The sequence below is a fragment of the Gossypium raimondii genome, chromosome 10, assembly GCF_025698545.1.
Source record: "Gossypium raimondii isolate GPD5lz chromosome 10, ASM2569854v1, whole genome shotgun sequence".
In the NCBI taxonomy this organism is placed as follows: domain Eukaryota; kingdom Viridiplantae; phylum Streptophyta; class Magnoliopsida; order Malvales; family Malvaceae; genus Gossypium; species Gossypium raimondii.
Window position 1 is genome coordinate 20,494,179 of NC_068574.1, and position 17,154 is coordinate 20,511,332.

Here is a 17,154-nt window from a genome sequence, read left to right on the forward strand (position 1 = left end):
AATACCATACAAGAAAAACTGAAACAATTATTGAATACATTAAAGGTGAAGAAGTGTTCATTGGGGATCTGAAAATAGATAAAAGATTATTGTAGGATATTCGTCTAAGTATATTTTTTATAATAAAAAAGTTCCACAAAACTTACGTAGTTTGAAAAAAGAAAACATAAAACTTACTTTAGCAAAGTCTACCAATTTAAGGTTTTTTAGTATTTAGGTTTCTATTTAGTATTACTTTTGAGAGCACTTTTGACAATAAAATAATGCTAATCAATCAATTTTACCTTTAAACATTTGGACCAAGTTTAAATTTTGAAAGAATTTTATTTAAATATCACCCTTGATCCATACATAATTATATTTGGACATTAAAATACATGAAAATATTTATGGTAAAGAAAAACAAGATTTAAATGTTTTAGCTTTAAAAAAGAAATTCACTTTAAATTCCAAACATGAAGTCTATTTATCTTTTGCAATCTTTTTATTGTATGTATAATTATTTCCTTTTTTAAATTTATATCAAATATATAATTATTTGGAAAGATTATGTTTATGTAATTTTAATATTTAAAATATGATTTGTTTATTCAAATTAAATGTTACAAATAATTTATATTAATTTTAAAATATTATATAATATAATATTAAAAATTCAAATATTATTTAAATTATTCTTTTACTTTTCAATAGGATATCTAAAATAGATTTTTTTAATTGATTTTTTTTTTTGCGATAATAATAAACACTTGAAAAAACTAATAGATGCTTAAAAGCAAGATCCAAATTTGAATTGGCATCCCAGCATTTAAAAAAGTACACAATCGAAAGTACAGACAAATGAAAATTAAATAAAAGAAAACTAGAGATAAAATATGGGTAATATTAAAAAGAAAGAAGGTTAAAATTCATCATCTTCATTAGCTTTTACCATTCTACTAAGAGGACTAGGGCCAAGCATCTTCCTTCTCATCAAACTTCTCTTCCTTATAACCTCCATTTGATTCCTCCTCCTAACTTGCATCATTGCTTCTTCTTCCACAACAAATCTCCTCATCAATACATCGTCCGTCAATGATTTACCACGGAAAACTCTTCTTCCTTCCGTGCTAAGTCTCGCGCTTGTTATTACCCTTTCTTGCGCCAGGGGAAAGGCCTTTGACCTAGGGTAAGTGTTGCTTCTTCTAGGGGGAACATCGGCACGAAATACCTCGTTGTAGGAAGAGATTGGTGCACATAGACAAACTCGAGTAAACGTAGTGGCAACCCTTAGGGAAGTACATTTCCGTAGCTTCTCCGATCTATTGGGATGAGTTGAAGGGATTTCGGTGGACTTGGGAATCGCTTTCCAAAATGTTGCATTCGCCATGGGGATTTCAGTTGGTCTTGAAATGGTTTTCCACAATGTTGTAGCATTTGTAGTAGGGATTCCGGCCGTCTTCGAAACAGTTTTCCATACGGTAGCCCTCTCCATTGCTCTTTGATACCAAGGCTTCCTACGGAAAATCAAGCAAAACTATAGCATCAAATCTTGAGCAAGACTTTTTTTTTGGAAAACTGTTGAGGATGAAGACCAAAATGCCAAAATCGTAAAAAAGCCAATATCAAAACCACAATCAAGTGATCAACTTTATACTTACTACTACATATATCAAAGAAAAAGTTAAATTCATGCTTCTTTTTGGATACTTTCATCTTCACTATACATATATATAGACATATATATATAATTAAAATTATGTTAATTCAATTTTTTTCCTTTTTGAAGTAACCATGCTCCGTAGGTATTCAGATATCAGTATGGAATATGACCTCGAAGACCCTGCCAATGTCAGTCAAACTGAAAAAAAGTTTTGAATATATATATATATTAAGTCTTAGCACGATTGACATGAATATTGTTGTCTATGCAAGAGGACGTAGGATTGAGTACACTGAAGCGCATTATCATCCTATTTATGGGTTAAGAAAAAGTTATAAATAATTCTAGACATTATGTTAAATAAAACAGATATGATCAGTTTTATCTCGATAGGTTCTTAGGGTTAAGAGAGATTATAGGTGTTAGATCAAAATTAGGACAATATCAATATACATTAGAATAGTTACTTGAACAAGACACCCTCTAGGACAATATATCTTCTTATATTTTCAGATTGCAGCTTTTATTTTATTTTTTGTAAAAATAAATTGTAAATGATCTTAGCAACGATTTTGGACGATCAAATGCATACTTTCTGATCAGGGTTTATGTATTTTCTTTTTGGTATAAAGGGTCTATGCTGTTCTTTAGTTACAAATTTACTATCTATATCTATACACTTACTGTATAAATGTCTCCTGATTAAGTTGAAGTCACCAATTAAATTAAATAAGTGAAAAAATTAATATACCTTTTTTTAATGATAATTAATATCATACCTAGTGTCACATGATTTAGTATAAATATTACATAATGGTTTCAGGTAGGCAAGATTGGATTGGAATTTCTTACACAAGCCATAAGGCTCAAAACCATTGACTTAACTTAGCTTACTGGATCAAATCAAGTAAAGATATAGGCCCACTAAGCAAAGCACTTTGTGGACAAATGTGCAAAAGAAAGCTGCAGAGTCTGCAGATTTTGAACATTTCTTACTCAAATCAAAACTGCATGAAAATCAGGGGCATTTTAACTAACACCCTTGTATGCAAACTTGCCGAGCTGATCTCAACAAGTTTTCAATATCAATTCAATTTGGTTAGAATTGGCAACACCATTCCTATCTATTCTATGAACAACATTGTTCACAGCAAAAACAGGCAATCGATACTAAAACAGGTGATAATTCATGAGAAATGTTTGAATTGATCCGAGCAATGTAGCAGCATTCGGATTACATGCAGAAAAGGAAAAAAGAAAGAGAGAAAAAGGTTTACCTTGTGTGAGAGTTCTTAGGATCTTGCATGAACAAAGCAAGGTGAAGAGCGATGAATGAAAGAGGTGAGCAAAGATGAGAAAACAGGGAATTTTCATCTGTGTGTTGAAAGAGAAAGAGAAAGAGAAAGAGGTGGAAAAAAATTAAAAAAATAAAGGCTTTTTGGCCTTCAAGTTGAAGGGATGAGTCTGAAAGGCATGGGAGAGTTGGCAATGTGATGTGCCCTTCTTTTCTTTTCTTTATTACGAACACTCTCTGCTTTTCATTTGGCAGCCATGATTTCAACTGATTTCTTTCTCTTTTTCTTATGAGAGAGAATCTCAATTTTTAAAGGCAAAGTTTCATTGTGACTACTTTTAATTGCAATTACTCTATTACCCCTTCGTGTCACTTTACAACCTTGTAAAATTTGTGCTCCCCATATTTTTAACATTTTCCGTCAAAATTTGTCAAATTGACATTATGATGTTAGATGTATTGACAAAAAATAAACATATTAAAATAATAAATTTGACAGAAATTACAAATATATATAATGATTGAACTAAAATCTTTAAAATAGAACAGTAGGAGGATTGAATTTTTAACCTTTTAAGTATAATGACTGAATCTAAAATCCTGCATAAGTACAAGGACTAATATGATATTTTAACCCACGTCATATAGAGGTAAAGTTTGGATTGTGAACATGTACAATGGGGATCGAATTTTAAGATGAACATTGTATTTTTACGTATAAACGAGCTCTTTTCATATTTATGAATTTTAGTTATATGATTACAAATGTTTTAATTTATAATATTGAAATATTCTTCTTTTGATCCTTTACATTTGATAACATTTTACGATCTAACGTCAGTAAATGGTATAGTTTAATCATTTTAACCTTTTAACAAAATGGAATATTTGTATTTTGGTCCCTCTCAAAAATTAATAATTTAATTTAAACTATTTACATATAACTTTTTTTTTTTTAGTTTTGATCCCTAATTTTTTTATATAAAAAAATTAGCCCGATCACAAATAAAACAATTTCAGATTAATCCAAAAGTGGGTTGTAAAGTAAATCATAATTATAATTGAAGGGAGCATTCAGTATAATCATGTTTTGATGCAAAGGTTTGTATAATTATAGCAAGTGAGATTGTTTTAGTTGAAGACATGCATGCATGGCCTTTGTTACCAAAATCATGAAGGAAAAAGAAAAAATAAATCAACTCTTTTGGGTTAGGTTTCATATTTCAACCTAACTATGAATTTTAGCAAATTGAGATCAACTATTTTCCAAGTTGAGGACCAATAATATTGTTGTTTCCTTTCCATATTTCTTGTACATCAACAATGATTTTATTATTTTAAGTTCTAATTTAGTAAAATAAAATAGTAAAAAATATTAGGTCAAGCTACTAATAATATTATAAAAATAAAAAGAATAATTGAAATGGATATTTATAGACAAAATAAATAAGTAAATCATGAATTTAATTTTTCTATCATGTTGGCTCTATGATTTATTTTCGAGATCCATAACTGCTATTTTCAACTATATTATCTCTCAAATTTAAACATGTATTTTTCCTTACTACTGCCTTTAGAGTGTTGGTATGAATTTGACTTTGATTAGCCTTTTCATAGCAGTCTTTAATGGAGGCCTTAAAATGGTGGGCTTTGTTCTTTTTTGGTAAGTAGTATATAGGTATTATATTATTAATTATACTTTGTGAATAAGATATAGATTAATGGGCATGGCATCATGATTCAAATGTGGGTGGTGTTATATCAGAAACTCCAAAAGTTGCTGCAAAAGGGGGACATCATGATTGGGGATGTTTGGATTAATTACACATTCTCTCTCTACATCTTTCTTTATCAAACTCCATTAATTTATCTATCATTTTCTCATGCAAAATTTATCTATTATGTTCCAAAGAAGAATAATGTAATAGATTCATGTTGAAGTCAAAATTTGATGTGGAGGTGGCCATAAAATTATAAAAATTTTAATATCAGAGTTTTGATTAAATCAAGGCACAAAGGAGAGCTTTAGATGATGGAGTGGCTACTGGTTTCAATTATAGAAATGGAAAGCATTTTACATTTATGTGTAGAGGGGATATGATATGATATGATATCATCTTTCAATTAGACTGACAAAATTTCTTTTTTACAGGGTCAAAAGATACAACTCTCACTCATCTTTTGCTTTTCCTTTTTCTACAATATTTGTAGACCCGCCTTTCAAATCTTTTTCTACTAAGACCACCCCCACCATGGAAGAAAAAAGTTGGTAGACTTGGGAAGCTTTACTGAGCTTAATAAAGTGAAATTGTAATCTAATGTTATTATTTGTTAACAAAAATTAGATATTACTGATAAATCTTACACCCTTCTAGGTTTTCATTCTTCAGATTTATAGATGATAATATTCCGACTCTTCATTTTTAATACATACTCAGACATGGTTAGGTTTACAATAATTTTCAACTATAGTGAGTAGTTGAGCTCATTTGCTACAGCCATTAAACAGATTGACGCAACTAAGAGGAACTGACTTCAGTCATTTAATCAGATCAAAGTTCATTGCAAATTTGAGATGGAGAGGTGTCAACAAACCATGATCACTAAACTGTAGATTAGAATTTTGACCCCATGAACACTGTTGGTTGAAGCTAGTTTATCAGAAACAACAATTTAGTGGATCCATAAAATCAAGGAGTTCCAGTTACAGTGCCTATTGAGTCCTCTTAGTGACTGGTTAGCAAAGAGTGTTGAGCCTACTAAGCTTAGTGAACCATCAGTATTCCAAAAATGAAGTCATTGGCTATTATCAGGCTCACCTGACTGTTTCCTGCTCCAACCACCTGAACCAGCTTTACGTTCCCCTCGCTTTCGTTTGCTCTTTGGGAAACAGATGTCTGCAGCTAGGCATTGTCTCAGAGTTGATTGCTCCTGAGACACCACGTTTTTGGTTGCATGATTAGGTTCTGATGTCAGAATGCGGGAAGGATTGGTGCTCTCTACTTCTTCGACTTTCTCGGTTTGATGCTGTTGCTTTGTAGACCGACTGTTTGTTGTCGTTAAAACTTGTTTGTCTCCAGCATTTCCTTCGTTCTGTATCAGAACATTTTCCACAATCTGCAAAATACATAGGTATCGTAATGAACAAATCCTCGTATATCCAGGGGAAAGATAATGCGGATCAGTTAAGCTTACATCTTCGCACGAGTCTACGAGTTGCGGCTGATGGCAGGTAACTTCAGCAGATGACAATAATCCAACTGTGCTTTCGATTATATCTGGGACATGGAAAGCCTCTCCATAACTTGAAACAGCACTTGCAGGCATAACCAAATCTCCAACATATTCGGAAATCTGCTGAGTTGTGTTATATGCAGGTCCAACAGATATTGTGTCTCCATTTCCAGCCGAAAATGTAGGGCTAGGAGCGGAGCTGGTTTGAGCATCACAAGCAGCAAGGAGGCTCAAATTCTCAGAGGAAGAAAACTTCGAAGCATTTTTGGACATCACCTGATCAAGTTGACTCCTGAGTTTTTGAACCTTAGCATGAACAATTTCAATCTTCCTAAGGACTTGCTCCAAGGAATTATTTTCATCTCTGAACTCGAAAAGCAATTGATCGTTATTAACGTCGAATTTATCATTGCGCTCTGTATCTTGGTCCATATTGGCTGCACCAAGTATTGCCAAATACAACTTCATAGTCAAAACTAAGAGAAACTGAAATCTATGAAAGCGTAATCTTCGAAATGCTGACTATTATTAATTCCGTTTGACAATTAACATATATGATCACGTTTTTCAGCCTATCAGCCTAATTTTATATAATGGAGCCATTTGATTTCCCAGGAACCATAGCAATACTTTATTGCAAAATGAATAGCTATGAATGAAGTTAACATATAGGAAATTGATTCAGTGAAAGGGAAAATGATATTACCTGTGTTGGGAAAATCATCAGCAATGTAAGCACCATCCGGAATGGTTTTCCTGTTTTCTGAAATATATTAACGAGCAAATCATACTTGAGCATTGGGGTTAAGGAGAGATGAGAAAAACACTTAAACCACAATGATAAAGAACAAAGAATAAGCTCATACCAAAATATGAAAATAAGTTATGACATGACATGTACGATGCTATATCAGTTGTTTCTTCTATTCTCTTTCGTCTCCTCCGCTTTATGGCCTTTCTACGGTTATACTGACTACAAAATGGCAATGACTTTGAACCAAAACCTTCTAGTGCAGATTGGTCGATTCTGGAGAACTTGCTCTGCTCATATGCGGAAATTTCTCTGCTGTATTTTACTGCTTGAGACTCGATTTGTTTGATTCTGAGTTCTGCCCATTTGCAGCGCCACATGAGAGGCCGAATGAAGCTCCTCCAATGACTTGTCAGCCTCTTCTTCCTAAAGGGCATGTACGAAACAGCAATAATATAAGATTACGACATGTCTGCTTGCATGGCAAAGTCAAAGACTGACGAGTATCATGTAATGTTTCGACCCATAAAGATATGGATGGAAAGAACCGAAAACAGGAAACCCCTATTGTTTTGAACAGACAACTATATTGATTATATGCTTCGAGACAAGACAACTAAGGTTATTGCACTAGACTTTTTATATTCAAATGCTCAAACATGTGTATGTATGTGTGTGTTTATAATGATTAAAAGCACACCTCATATGAAACACGCTACTAAACGGTTCGTAAGCAGATCCAAAAGCAGCATCACCAAGGAACTGGGTTTCAACTTCAGCATCACTCAATCCAGAACATTTCTCGGCATCAGACGTGGTGTCGGCAAATGAGCTGGAACACTCAGTCACATCCGGGTCCTCAATTTTAACCGTTCTGATGTCATTATTGTTTGTACATCCAATTATATCAACCTCGATATCTTCGGAATTCTTGGGAGCCTTTTGCTTTTGCAACAAACCCTCCATGTTATCATTATTCATGCACCTTGAACTCTTCCCATCCAAGCTATCGAAGGGAGTCGGCTTTTCCTTTTCAACTGCGGCTTTTGGAGCACAATGTAGTTTACTATCTGGATTAACATCCATCAGTATTTGTTCAGAAGCCATACAATAATCATAGTACCAAAAAGCAATGTGCCAAAGAAAATTCCTCCATGGTTCACCTTCATGCTGATTAAAAAATGGGCTTATGTTAAATCTTTCAACATTAAATAAGTGGTTCTGACCAAACAGAAGCCATTAAATGTGTACAAGAAATCAATGGTTGTGTAGATAACTAAGGCAAATTGTATATAAAGCAACCATATCTGAAGCCTAGAAATCCAACTATCTTCAAAAATGCATTTTTTGTTCTTGAATTTTGTGACATTAAAAAGAACTTGTTTAACAGATTTTCCAAATTTTCTGTAACAGGTGACTAAATTCTTCAAATTTCAGAAACCATTTGCTATGTTCATTAAAGAAAAAAAATGATGACTGCAATGTTTGTAAGCTCAATTGAATTTCAAATCAACTACAAGATAAACAATTGAGAAGTAGAAACAAATTTAAGCATTCAGTGAATAATTTACCAAAAACAGAACAAAATGGAAGCAACTTGTTTTGCAGAAATTGAAGAAACAAAAACCCAGAAAAGGAAAAAAAAAACAATAGAGCAGTAAAGCAATATCTCCAAAGAAAAGCTTAACAATCTGAAAAATTCAGAGAAACCCTCTACCATCCTTAAATTGGTGATTCAGCCATCATATAAGAAACAAAAATCATGTCAACATGCATGCATGCATCAACACATTCACATACATGATACATGATGCATCCACATACATTGGAAGTAAGAAATGATCATGAAAGTACAAACAGCTTTCAAAGAAAAAAAAGGTACTCCAACCTAAATTCAAAACAACCCAATAAGGTGAAAGAAGAAACTAAACAAGCCAGGTACAAAAAAGAAATAGAAGAAAACAACAAAAAAGAAGTAAAAGAAAAGAAATTAAAAACCATGTTTCCTTCTTCTCCAAATAGTACCTATATTAAGTTATATACGTATAAAAGTACGTATAAAGAAGAGCATAAGAATCTATGAAGAAATTAAGAAAGGATGGATAGAGAAAGTACCAGGAGAGAGTGAAGTGAAGAAGGAAAAGAAGGCGGCGAGGAAGAGAAATGAGGAAGTTAACGTTGTAGTAATAAAACCTAAAGTGGAGCCACTTTTTGTTTTGTCTTATTACTGTCTAGTAATTTTACATTATACTTCCTGCTTTTCCTTACGACAACTTACATTTCATTACGGCTTTTCTTTTCTTTTCTTTTCTCTTCTCTCTGCTCTTTTTTACATTTGCCTTCTTCTTGATTGCCGTACGTGGAGAAAATTGAAAATCTAATAATACGAATTTTCGTTTTATTTTTATTAAATTTATTCGGTTTTGACATAAAGATGTGTCGAATTCCAACTTTGTTTAGGATTGTTTCTCGAAAGTGTTTTTTAACCCAAAAGTAAAAGTAGTTTTTTTTTTTTTAGTTTTTGCATTTGGTAAAAATTACTTTTAAGAATAAATAACAATTTTAACTCCTATAATGTATTTTATATCATATTTATATGGTATATGTAATTGTTTTCTTATTAAAAGTATTTTATATATAATATTATATATTTAAATTTTTATTGGTTATATTTTATTATTTAAAATATTGCTTACATATTATAATTAAATTTTATGAATAATTAATATTAATTACTTAAAAATATTTAAAATTTATATTTTATATATTAAAATATTAACAAAAATTATAATAAATTATTTTTATATTCTTACTAAAATATTATAATATTAATTAATTTGAACATTATTTAAATGTATATTTATTACTTTATAACACAATGTCTAAAATGAACATTTTATTTATCAATAGCATTTTTTATAGCAATACTAAACACTTAAATATTAAACCAAAATTTTCAAAAGTACTTTTCAAATGAATTTTACTTTTGTTTACTTTTGTAATATGTTATTTTTAAAAAAATCTGAATAAAATGTAAAAATAATATGTAAACATTAACTTTTAAGACTTGAAAACTTAAGGAACTTATCCATATTATAAGGGTAAACTATCCAAATGGTCACCAGCTATGTTCGCGTTTATGTTTTGGTAACTTAATTTTTAAAATTTTCAATTTAGACATTAACGTTTAAATTCGTTCCTGTTTTGGCTACTCGTCGTTAAATTGATAACGGAAAGTCTTTTCCCTGACTAGTATAATAACACATTTAGTCCTCAATACTTACATATTATATCAATTTAATCCTCAAACTTCTTAACCAAAACTTTTAGCTTTTGAAATAGATGTATCCCACGTCTATAAATGTGTAATACCTAGAAATGAAAGGAAAAACTTCTCTCAACTACAAATTAATAACATAATTTAAATTACTCTTAAAATGCCTCTAATTTAAAATCCATTTTATATATTAATAAACAATATTTTAAAGGTACTTACCTTTTGAATTGTTATGTAATATCAATAATACAATCAAATTACTCTTAATTTAACAACCCAATTTCCAGTGGTGTTAGAAAATACTATTTCGAAACCTTGTTTCCATAAACCGAGTCCGTAACTATTAAATAGGAATATTTATAGAGATGTTATAAAAATATATTGAAATTCGGTTAAGCAAATTAGCCGAAAAAGTGGTTAATTTAGGGCCCAAGGACTAAATTGTAAAATTTCAATTGCTATAGAGTTTTAATTATGAAAAGGTTTGGGACTTATATAGCAATTATCTCAGGGACTAAAATGGTTAATAAACCAATTTTAATTAAATTTTTGTGGATGATGATGGTGCATGTCATTAGAATTAAATAATTAATTATTAAAGTATAATTAATCAAGATTAAGTTAATTAATTAAGTTAAATTATAAACTAAACTTAGTATATAAACTAAAAGTAAGTGGAGAGATGTTATCTTCTTCATTTCTACCATCCACCATTAAAGAACACAAGAGAAAAACTTTAAACCCTTGAGCATTTGACCAATTCTATCAAGTAAGTCCCTAAGTCATTTTCTTTGATTCTTTATAGAGTTATTATCATGGGAGCTTGATTTAGCTAGCTCATGTATCAATTTTTCCAATTGTTAAAATTTTGATAAGTTTTCATTCTTAATAAATTGAAGAATTAGACTTGAAATTGATAGAAATTAAGCTTAGATTAGAAAAATGACCAAATTGTAAAATTTAACAAGCTTGATTATTAACCTTGTTACATTAGGAATCAAATTGAATAAAATGAAAATATATTATGATATTATGTTAGGAATAGAAATTATAGGATCCCTAATGAGTAAATGTGAAATCGGATTTTAATCTAAAGCTTTATATCAAAAGTTATGCTTGTCCTGAGTTTAGGGACTAAATTGAATAAAATAAAAAATATGCTTGACTTGATGTTTGAATGTGAATCAGTGGAAGTTGATATCGTTTATTTTATTATGTTATCGTATGTAGCAAATGTCAACGCTAAGCCATTGAGAGAGAAAGGGAAAACGAGAGTTGTTGATGATGACACGAACTCTCAGTTTGTACTTTTATGATTCAGAATAGATTTAATTTCTTGCATATACATGTTACTTTCATGATTGAACATTGAGATGAGTATATAATTGTCGTATGAATTAATTTTTTATGATTGTTATTGAATATCGTGATAATGGACTGAATTAAATAAAATGGAAAATAAGTATGATTTTGTGGAACATGGTTTGTAATATCTTAATGGATTGAAACATGTTATATGGTATGAGTTAATTGTGTGTTGACAATGAATTGAAATGTGATTCTGAAATTGATTGTGAAATTATATATATACGAATTGGATTTTATTGAAATGAGATGAGATAAACGATTGTTATGAGATAGAACAGTGTACAGGGTACAAAAATGCAAATGTGATCGAACACAGGGTATGACAGGTGAATGTAAATGATTACCTAGTATGAATATGTGAGTACGGATATGATAATGCATATATGTAAAATTGATGCCAATGTGAACTTAGTAAAAGATTAGGATACGATTGACATGCTAATAATGTCATATGTGCACTTGTACGAGATATGTGATTGTACAAATATCATTACAAGTTATATCAAGATCCAGTATCTGTTGCAGATCATCAAGTGTTATATGTCTTTATGGAGACCCTAGTGTGGTGGAGGGATGTATTGAAAATGTTTATGCATTTGATGCTTACGAGCTTTGTGCTTCGGTGCCCTAGTGTGGTGTAGTTTAAGATTTTACGAGCTAATTGGTGCAGTGTAATTTACCTGTGTGTTTGAGCCCATTTTACTAGGGATCTATCGGGTGTAACATTATAATTAGAATTGGAAACTTGAACATGTAATGAAATAGATTGATAATAAAATATGGTATTGAATTGAATTGTGTGAAATTAGTATGAGTTTTGGAATTGATAAATGCATATGGAACTATATGTGTGCATATATGTGGTTTTTGATATCTGTGATTCATGATAAATAGAGTAAATAAAAGAAATTACACAAAACAGTTGGAAATGAGCCCTGGGGCCAACTTGAATCCGAATGAGTCAATAGACTCTAGAAAATAAATTGAATAATAATTACAGTGGTAGATGGTGTTGATTGATTATGGAATTTGAATAGCCTAAAATAAATCATTTAAGCCCTAATTATATATGTCCAATCGATTCCTCCGTTAACTCGTTAAAACCAGAAATGAATTATGAGTTTGAATAGAAATGAACAAAATGAATAGGAAAAGAGAAATGGAAAACATTCAATAATGATTATGATTTTTTTCGAAATAGAAAAATGGTATCATTTGTAAATGAATGTAGGTTTCCAAAAATAGAAATGTTCCATTTGCAATTCTATATGGATTACTTAAAAATGATTGGAACAATGGGTTTATGTTTTTGAGTGTTTTGAAACCCCAAAATGAAAATAAATCATTTGGTCACGGTGAACATATTAAGTTATGAAATATTGAATATATTTTCTCGAAATTTTATTAGGGGTAAAATGGTTAAAAATTTTATCAGAGGTAAAATCATCAAAATTTATTGAGTTAAAATAAAGATGAGAAAATTGTTTAATATAGAATATTAAAGTTTATTTTGGGAAATAGAAAAACTAAATCGAGTTAAATCACATTACAGAGTATTGGGTCAAAAAGCCTAAGAAATACTCATAATTGAACCCGATGTGAGAGAAGCTCAAATTCCTTCATACAACATGAAGGGAGAACAACCCAGTAGGAATACTAGGGTGTGTCGTGCACCCCACTCTTACTCTAAGTAGGAAGTTATTTTTCTATTTGAAATAAACCACTACAACTCAACAAGGGTTCTACCTTCTCTTCCTATAAATAGATGGCACCGGTAGAGCTATAAACACAACTTTGAGAGATCGTTACTCTGTTAAAAAATAGAGAGAATTTATTCTAAACTATCAAATATATTTTTCCAAAATAACAATTCTACCAGTTTCTAATCAAGAAGAGAGAAATTTCGTTTTCACCCTAAATAAAAGAGAATTTTTTTTTCTAGTTTTGTGTTTCAATTCAATTGGTTCGAGCCCATACTATAAGCAGTTCGTTGTACGAGAATAGTGTAGAGTATCATTTGGCTGAAAGTTGAGAACAACAAATGCCCGTTTATCCAAAAACACAACTACAATTACGGTCTAAGGTTTATTGCTATAAATATTATAAACCGGGTCAGTTTTCAAAATTTTAATTTTCAGCTGTGCAAGAAAACCGTTTTCAAACTGGATTATTTCTAACATGGAATTCATAACTCAAGACATGGGTAAATGATATCCTCACATTAGCATTACATGATAGATGAAAAGCAAACGTGGTCACAGCTTGTTTGTCTTTGTGATGAATGACTTAATTACTATATGATAGTAATTGATTTTTCATGAAGGAAGATGTAATGGTTACCATGAATAAAATAAGATCATATTCAAAGAACAAATTTATCCCAAAGAGATTAAGGATATTCTATGAGGGAAACAAACTTATGACAAGGTCATTGGATGAACATTGATCGAGTATCTTTTGTAATTGTATGTAATTGGGGAGAGCTCAGTCATGATATTATAATAGAATGACTTGTGACTAAATGAGTTTATAATTAATAGGTGAAAAGATGGAATTCATTTATGGTTTCAACGAACTAGCGGAGAGGCCGATTGAACATATGTGATTAGGGCTCAAATGATTTATAATTAAGTTCTAGCTTTTCGCCTATTAATTATAAACTCATTTAGTCACGAAGTCATTCCACTATAGGTCGTGACTGAGATCTCCTTAATGACATACCATCACAAAATCAACTAGGTCATCCACTGACCTTGTCATAAATTTGTTACCCTTATAGGATATCCTTAATCTCTTTGGGATAAATTCGTTCTCCCAATATGATCTTATCTCATGGTAACCATTACATCTTCCTTCATGAAAATTCAATTACTATCATATAGTAATTAAGTCATTCATCACAAAGATAAAAAATTCGTGGCCATGTTTACTTTTCATCTATCATGTAATGCAAATGAAAGGATATCATTTACCCATGTCTTGGGCTCCACAATTGTGAATGATGCTACATACTGCAAAATTTTATACCCAATGCACTATGTAACACCCTAAACCCGTCTCCGTTGCCAAATTAAGGTTACGGGATATTACGACAGTTAACAAAACCGATAATACAGTAACATAATTCAAAGATCAATTTAAACATCATAAATTATTAAACAATCATAATTCATAGCATACATTCGAAAAATGAGACTTAAACTGAACATTTGAAACCCTAAAATCAATTTAGAAATAAGTAGGGACTAATTTGAATTAAAACAAAAAATAAGGTAAAAATAGTAAACAAGGGTCACACGGTTGTGTGGTTAGGTCGTGTGACAGAGCCCAGACTGTGTGACTCAAGGACATGGCTGTGTGGCCAGACCATGTAACAAATTGTGTCCGTGTGGAAAAACGTACACCAAAATTAAATAGGCCACATGGTCGTATGGGGTGGCCGTGCATGGCACACGGTTGTAATAACCCGTTTTTAGTAAAATCAGAATAGTGGTTTTGGGACCACAAATTTGAAGTCGGAAAAATTTATTATTATATGGTCTACTGTATGATAGAAATACAATATAAAATTTTCATTAAGAAATTTTACCGTTTACATACCTAATTTGATAAAAAAGACTAAATTGCGTTAAGTGCAAAAGTTGAGTTCTAATAGCTAAAGGTATTAAGTAGCTATAGAATTTTAAATTGGAGGTCTTTATATAGTTAATAGACCATTAAAATGCTTAATGGTTAAGCATGAATAGTCATCATTGGAAATTTCATGAAACATTAAGCTTAATTTTGGAAATTATCAATTAAAGTGATATTAAATAAAATAAAAAAATTTATTATCATCAACTACCACAAAAAAAAAAAGAGAGAAAACCTAGCCATGGAAGCTTGAGATGTTTGTAAGCTTGTTTTGCTTAATTAGGCATGTATTCTTGTCTCGTTTTAATGATTTCTATGTTCCTGTTTTAATGAAAGGTTGTTGTTAGATAAACAACTTTTGTAAAGAGAATTTTGATAAAATTATCAATTAGGGATTAAATTGAAAAAGACGATAAATTTATGGTAAATTTGTGAAATTGTGAATTATGTGGGCTGTTATTAATATGTATAAAAATTGACTAGGCTTGAGTAAGGATTAAATTGCATGAAAGTCATTTTCCGACCCTAGAGACTAAATTGTAATAAATTAAAAGTATAGGGGCAAAATAGTAATTTTACTAAAAAGTGTTGTTGGACTAAATTGAACATGAATTATATTGAATTGAGTTAAATTCATTCGTATAGATTTGGTTAGATCTAGTACGGAGTCAGATCGAGGCAAAGGAAAAATATCGAATTAGTCACCTTCGTATCTACATAAACTCGTCGAGGTAAGTTCGTGTAATGAAATTGTACATTAAAATGTGTTAAATTGAATTATTGTTTGTGAATTTTACAATTTCCATGAATAAATACCAGTTGTATATTCGACGATTATCGAGTCCCGTTTGAACCTTATGAAATTTGTAGGATACAAATGACATGTCATTAGGGTTATCGATTTGGTTGGGGTCCTACATGTGTAGCGGACACACCACAGCTCTTATGAGCTTCCCGATACTCAGCTCACATAAGCTTCCTATTATTCAGCTCGTATGAGCTTCCCGTTATTCAGCTCGCATGAGCTTCCCGTTATTTAACTCGGAAGAGCTTATTGTTTATAGCTCGTATGAGCATACATGAATATTAATTGACAGATTACAGTTCAGTACACCTTGTGTGTACTACCCGTATATCCATTGACATTTTAAATGGTTCAACGGGCACACTTCTGTTATGAAATCATATGAGTTTGATATGAGCTATTACTGGTATATACATGAAATACATGAAATATGATTATTTGATGTGTGTTGGATTTTATATGTGATTTTCATGGCTAATATGTTGGTGATCATGTGTTTAGGCTTTTGGCCAAGTTGATTGAGATATTCTATGTTTACTTACCTATTTTGTACAAATATGGTAAGTTAGATTCTGTATTATACGAACTTACTAAGCTTAAATGCTTACTCTGTATTATTTTCCATGTTTTATAGTAATTCAGAAGCTCATTCGGGTTGGAAGCTGGTTGGAGCTATTTCACACTATCCATCGGCTCATTTGGTACTTTCAGTAAATTAATTTCGGTTATAATGTCATGTATAGGTTATTTTAGCCAATGTTGGCATATAAGGGTTTTGTTGAGACTAGCCACTTGAATGACTTGTGTTCGGTATATTTTGATGAATATATATAAGTGACTTTGTCATGTTTGATGTGTGATTGATATGATATAAATGAAAGAAATTAAAATGGAGTTTGAATATACATATATGAATTTGGTCATTTAGGCAAATTGAGATACTTGTTATATGTCTTTAAGTTGTCAATTGAGGTGCCTAAGGGCATTTTGGTTGTATGTTGTGATAATACATGTTTAAGACTTGATTTTAACTTGATTTGAATGCCTTGTTATGACTTGTTGATATGCAAATTGTTGTGTTTAGGTTGGTACCAAATTGGGTGAGAAATGTGGCTTAGAAATGACCTATTTTTGTCTAAACGGGAAGTGA

The 17,154-nt window shown here is 30.9% G+C and overlaps 2 protein-coding genes across 2 annotated transcripts; both read right to left on the reverse strand.

The window, feature by feature from the left end:
- Positions 1 to 766: 766 nt before the first annotated feature.
- Positions 767 to 3,212, reverse strand: LOC105778528 (uncharacterized). Its single transcript, XM_012602251.2, has 2 exons — positions 2,920 to 3,212; positions 767 to 1,496 (listed from the first exon to the last, which is right to left on the reverse strand). The coding sequence occupies exons 1-2, from the start codon at positions 2,946 to 2,948 to the stop codon at positions 902 to 904; spliced, it is 624 nt and encodes a 207-aa protein (XP_012457705.1). The 5' UTR covers positions 2,949 to 3,212; the 3' UTR covers positions 767 to 901.
- A 2,308-nt stretch (positions 3,213 to 5,520) lies between these two features.
- Positions 5,521 to 9,136, reverse strand: LOC105777992 (uncharacterized). Its single transcript, XM_052621635.1, has 6 exons — positions 9,037 to 9,136; positions 7,622 to 7,991; positions 7,037 to 7,347; positions 6,877 to 6,933; positions 6,132 to 6,607; positions 5,521 to 6,053 (listed from the first exon to the last, which is right to left on the reverse strand). Exons 2-6 carry the CDS (start codon positions 7,900 to 7,902, stop codon positions 5,733 to 5,735), a joined length of 1,446 nt encoding a protein of 481 aa, XP_052477595.1. The 5' UTR covers positions 7,903 to 7,991; positions 9,037 to 9,136; the 3' UTR covers positions 5,521 to 5,732.
- Positions 9,137 to 17,154: the final 8,018 nt, after the last annotated feature.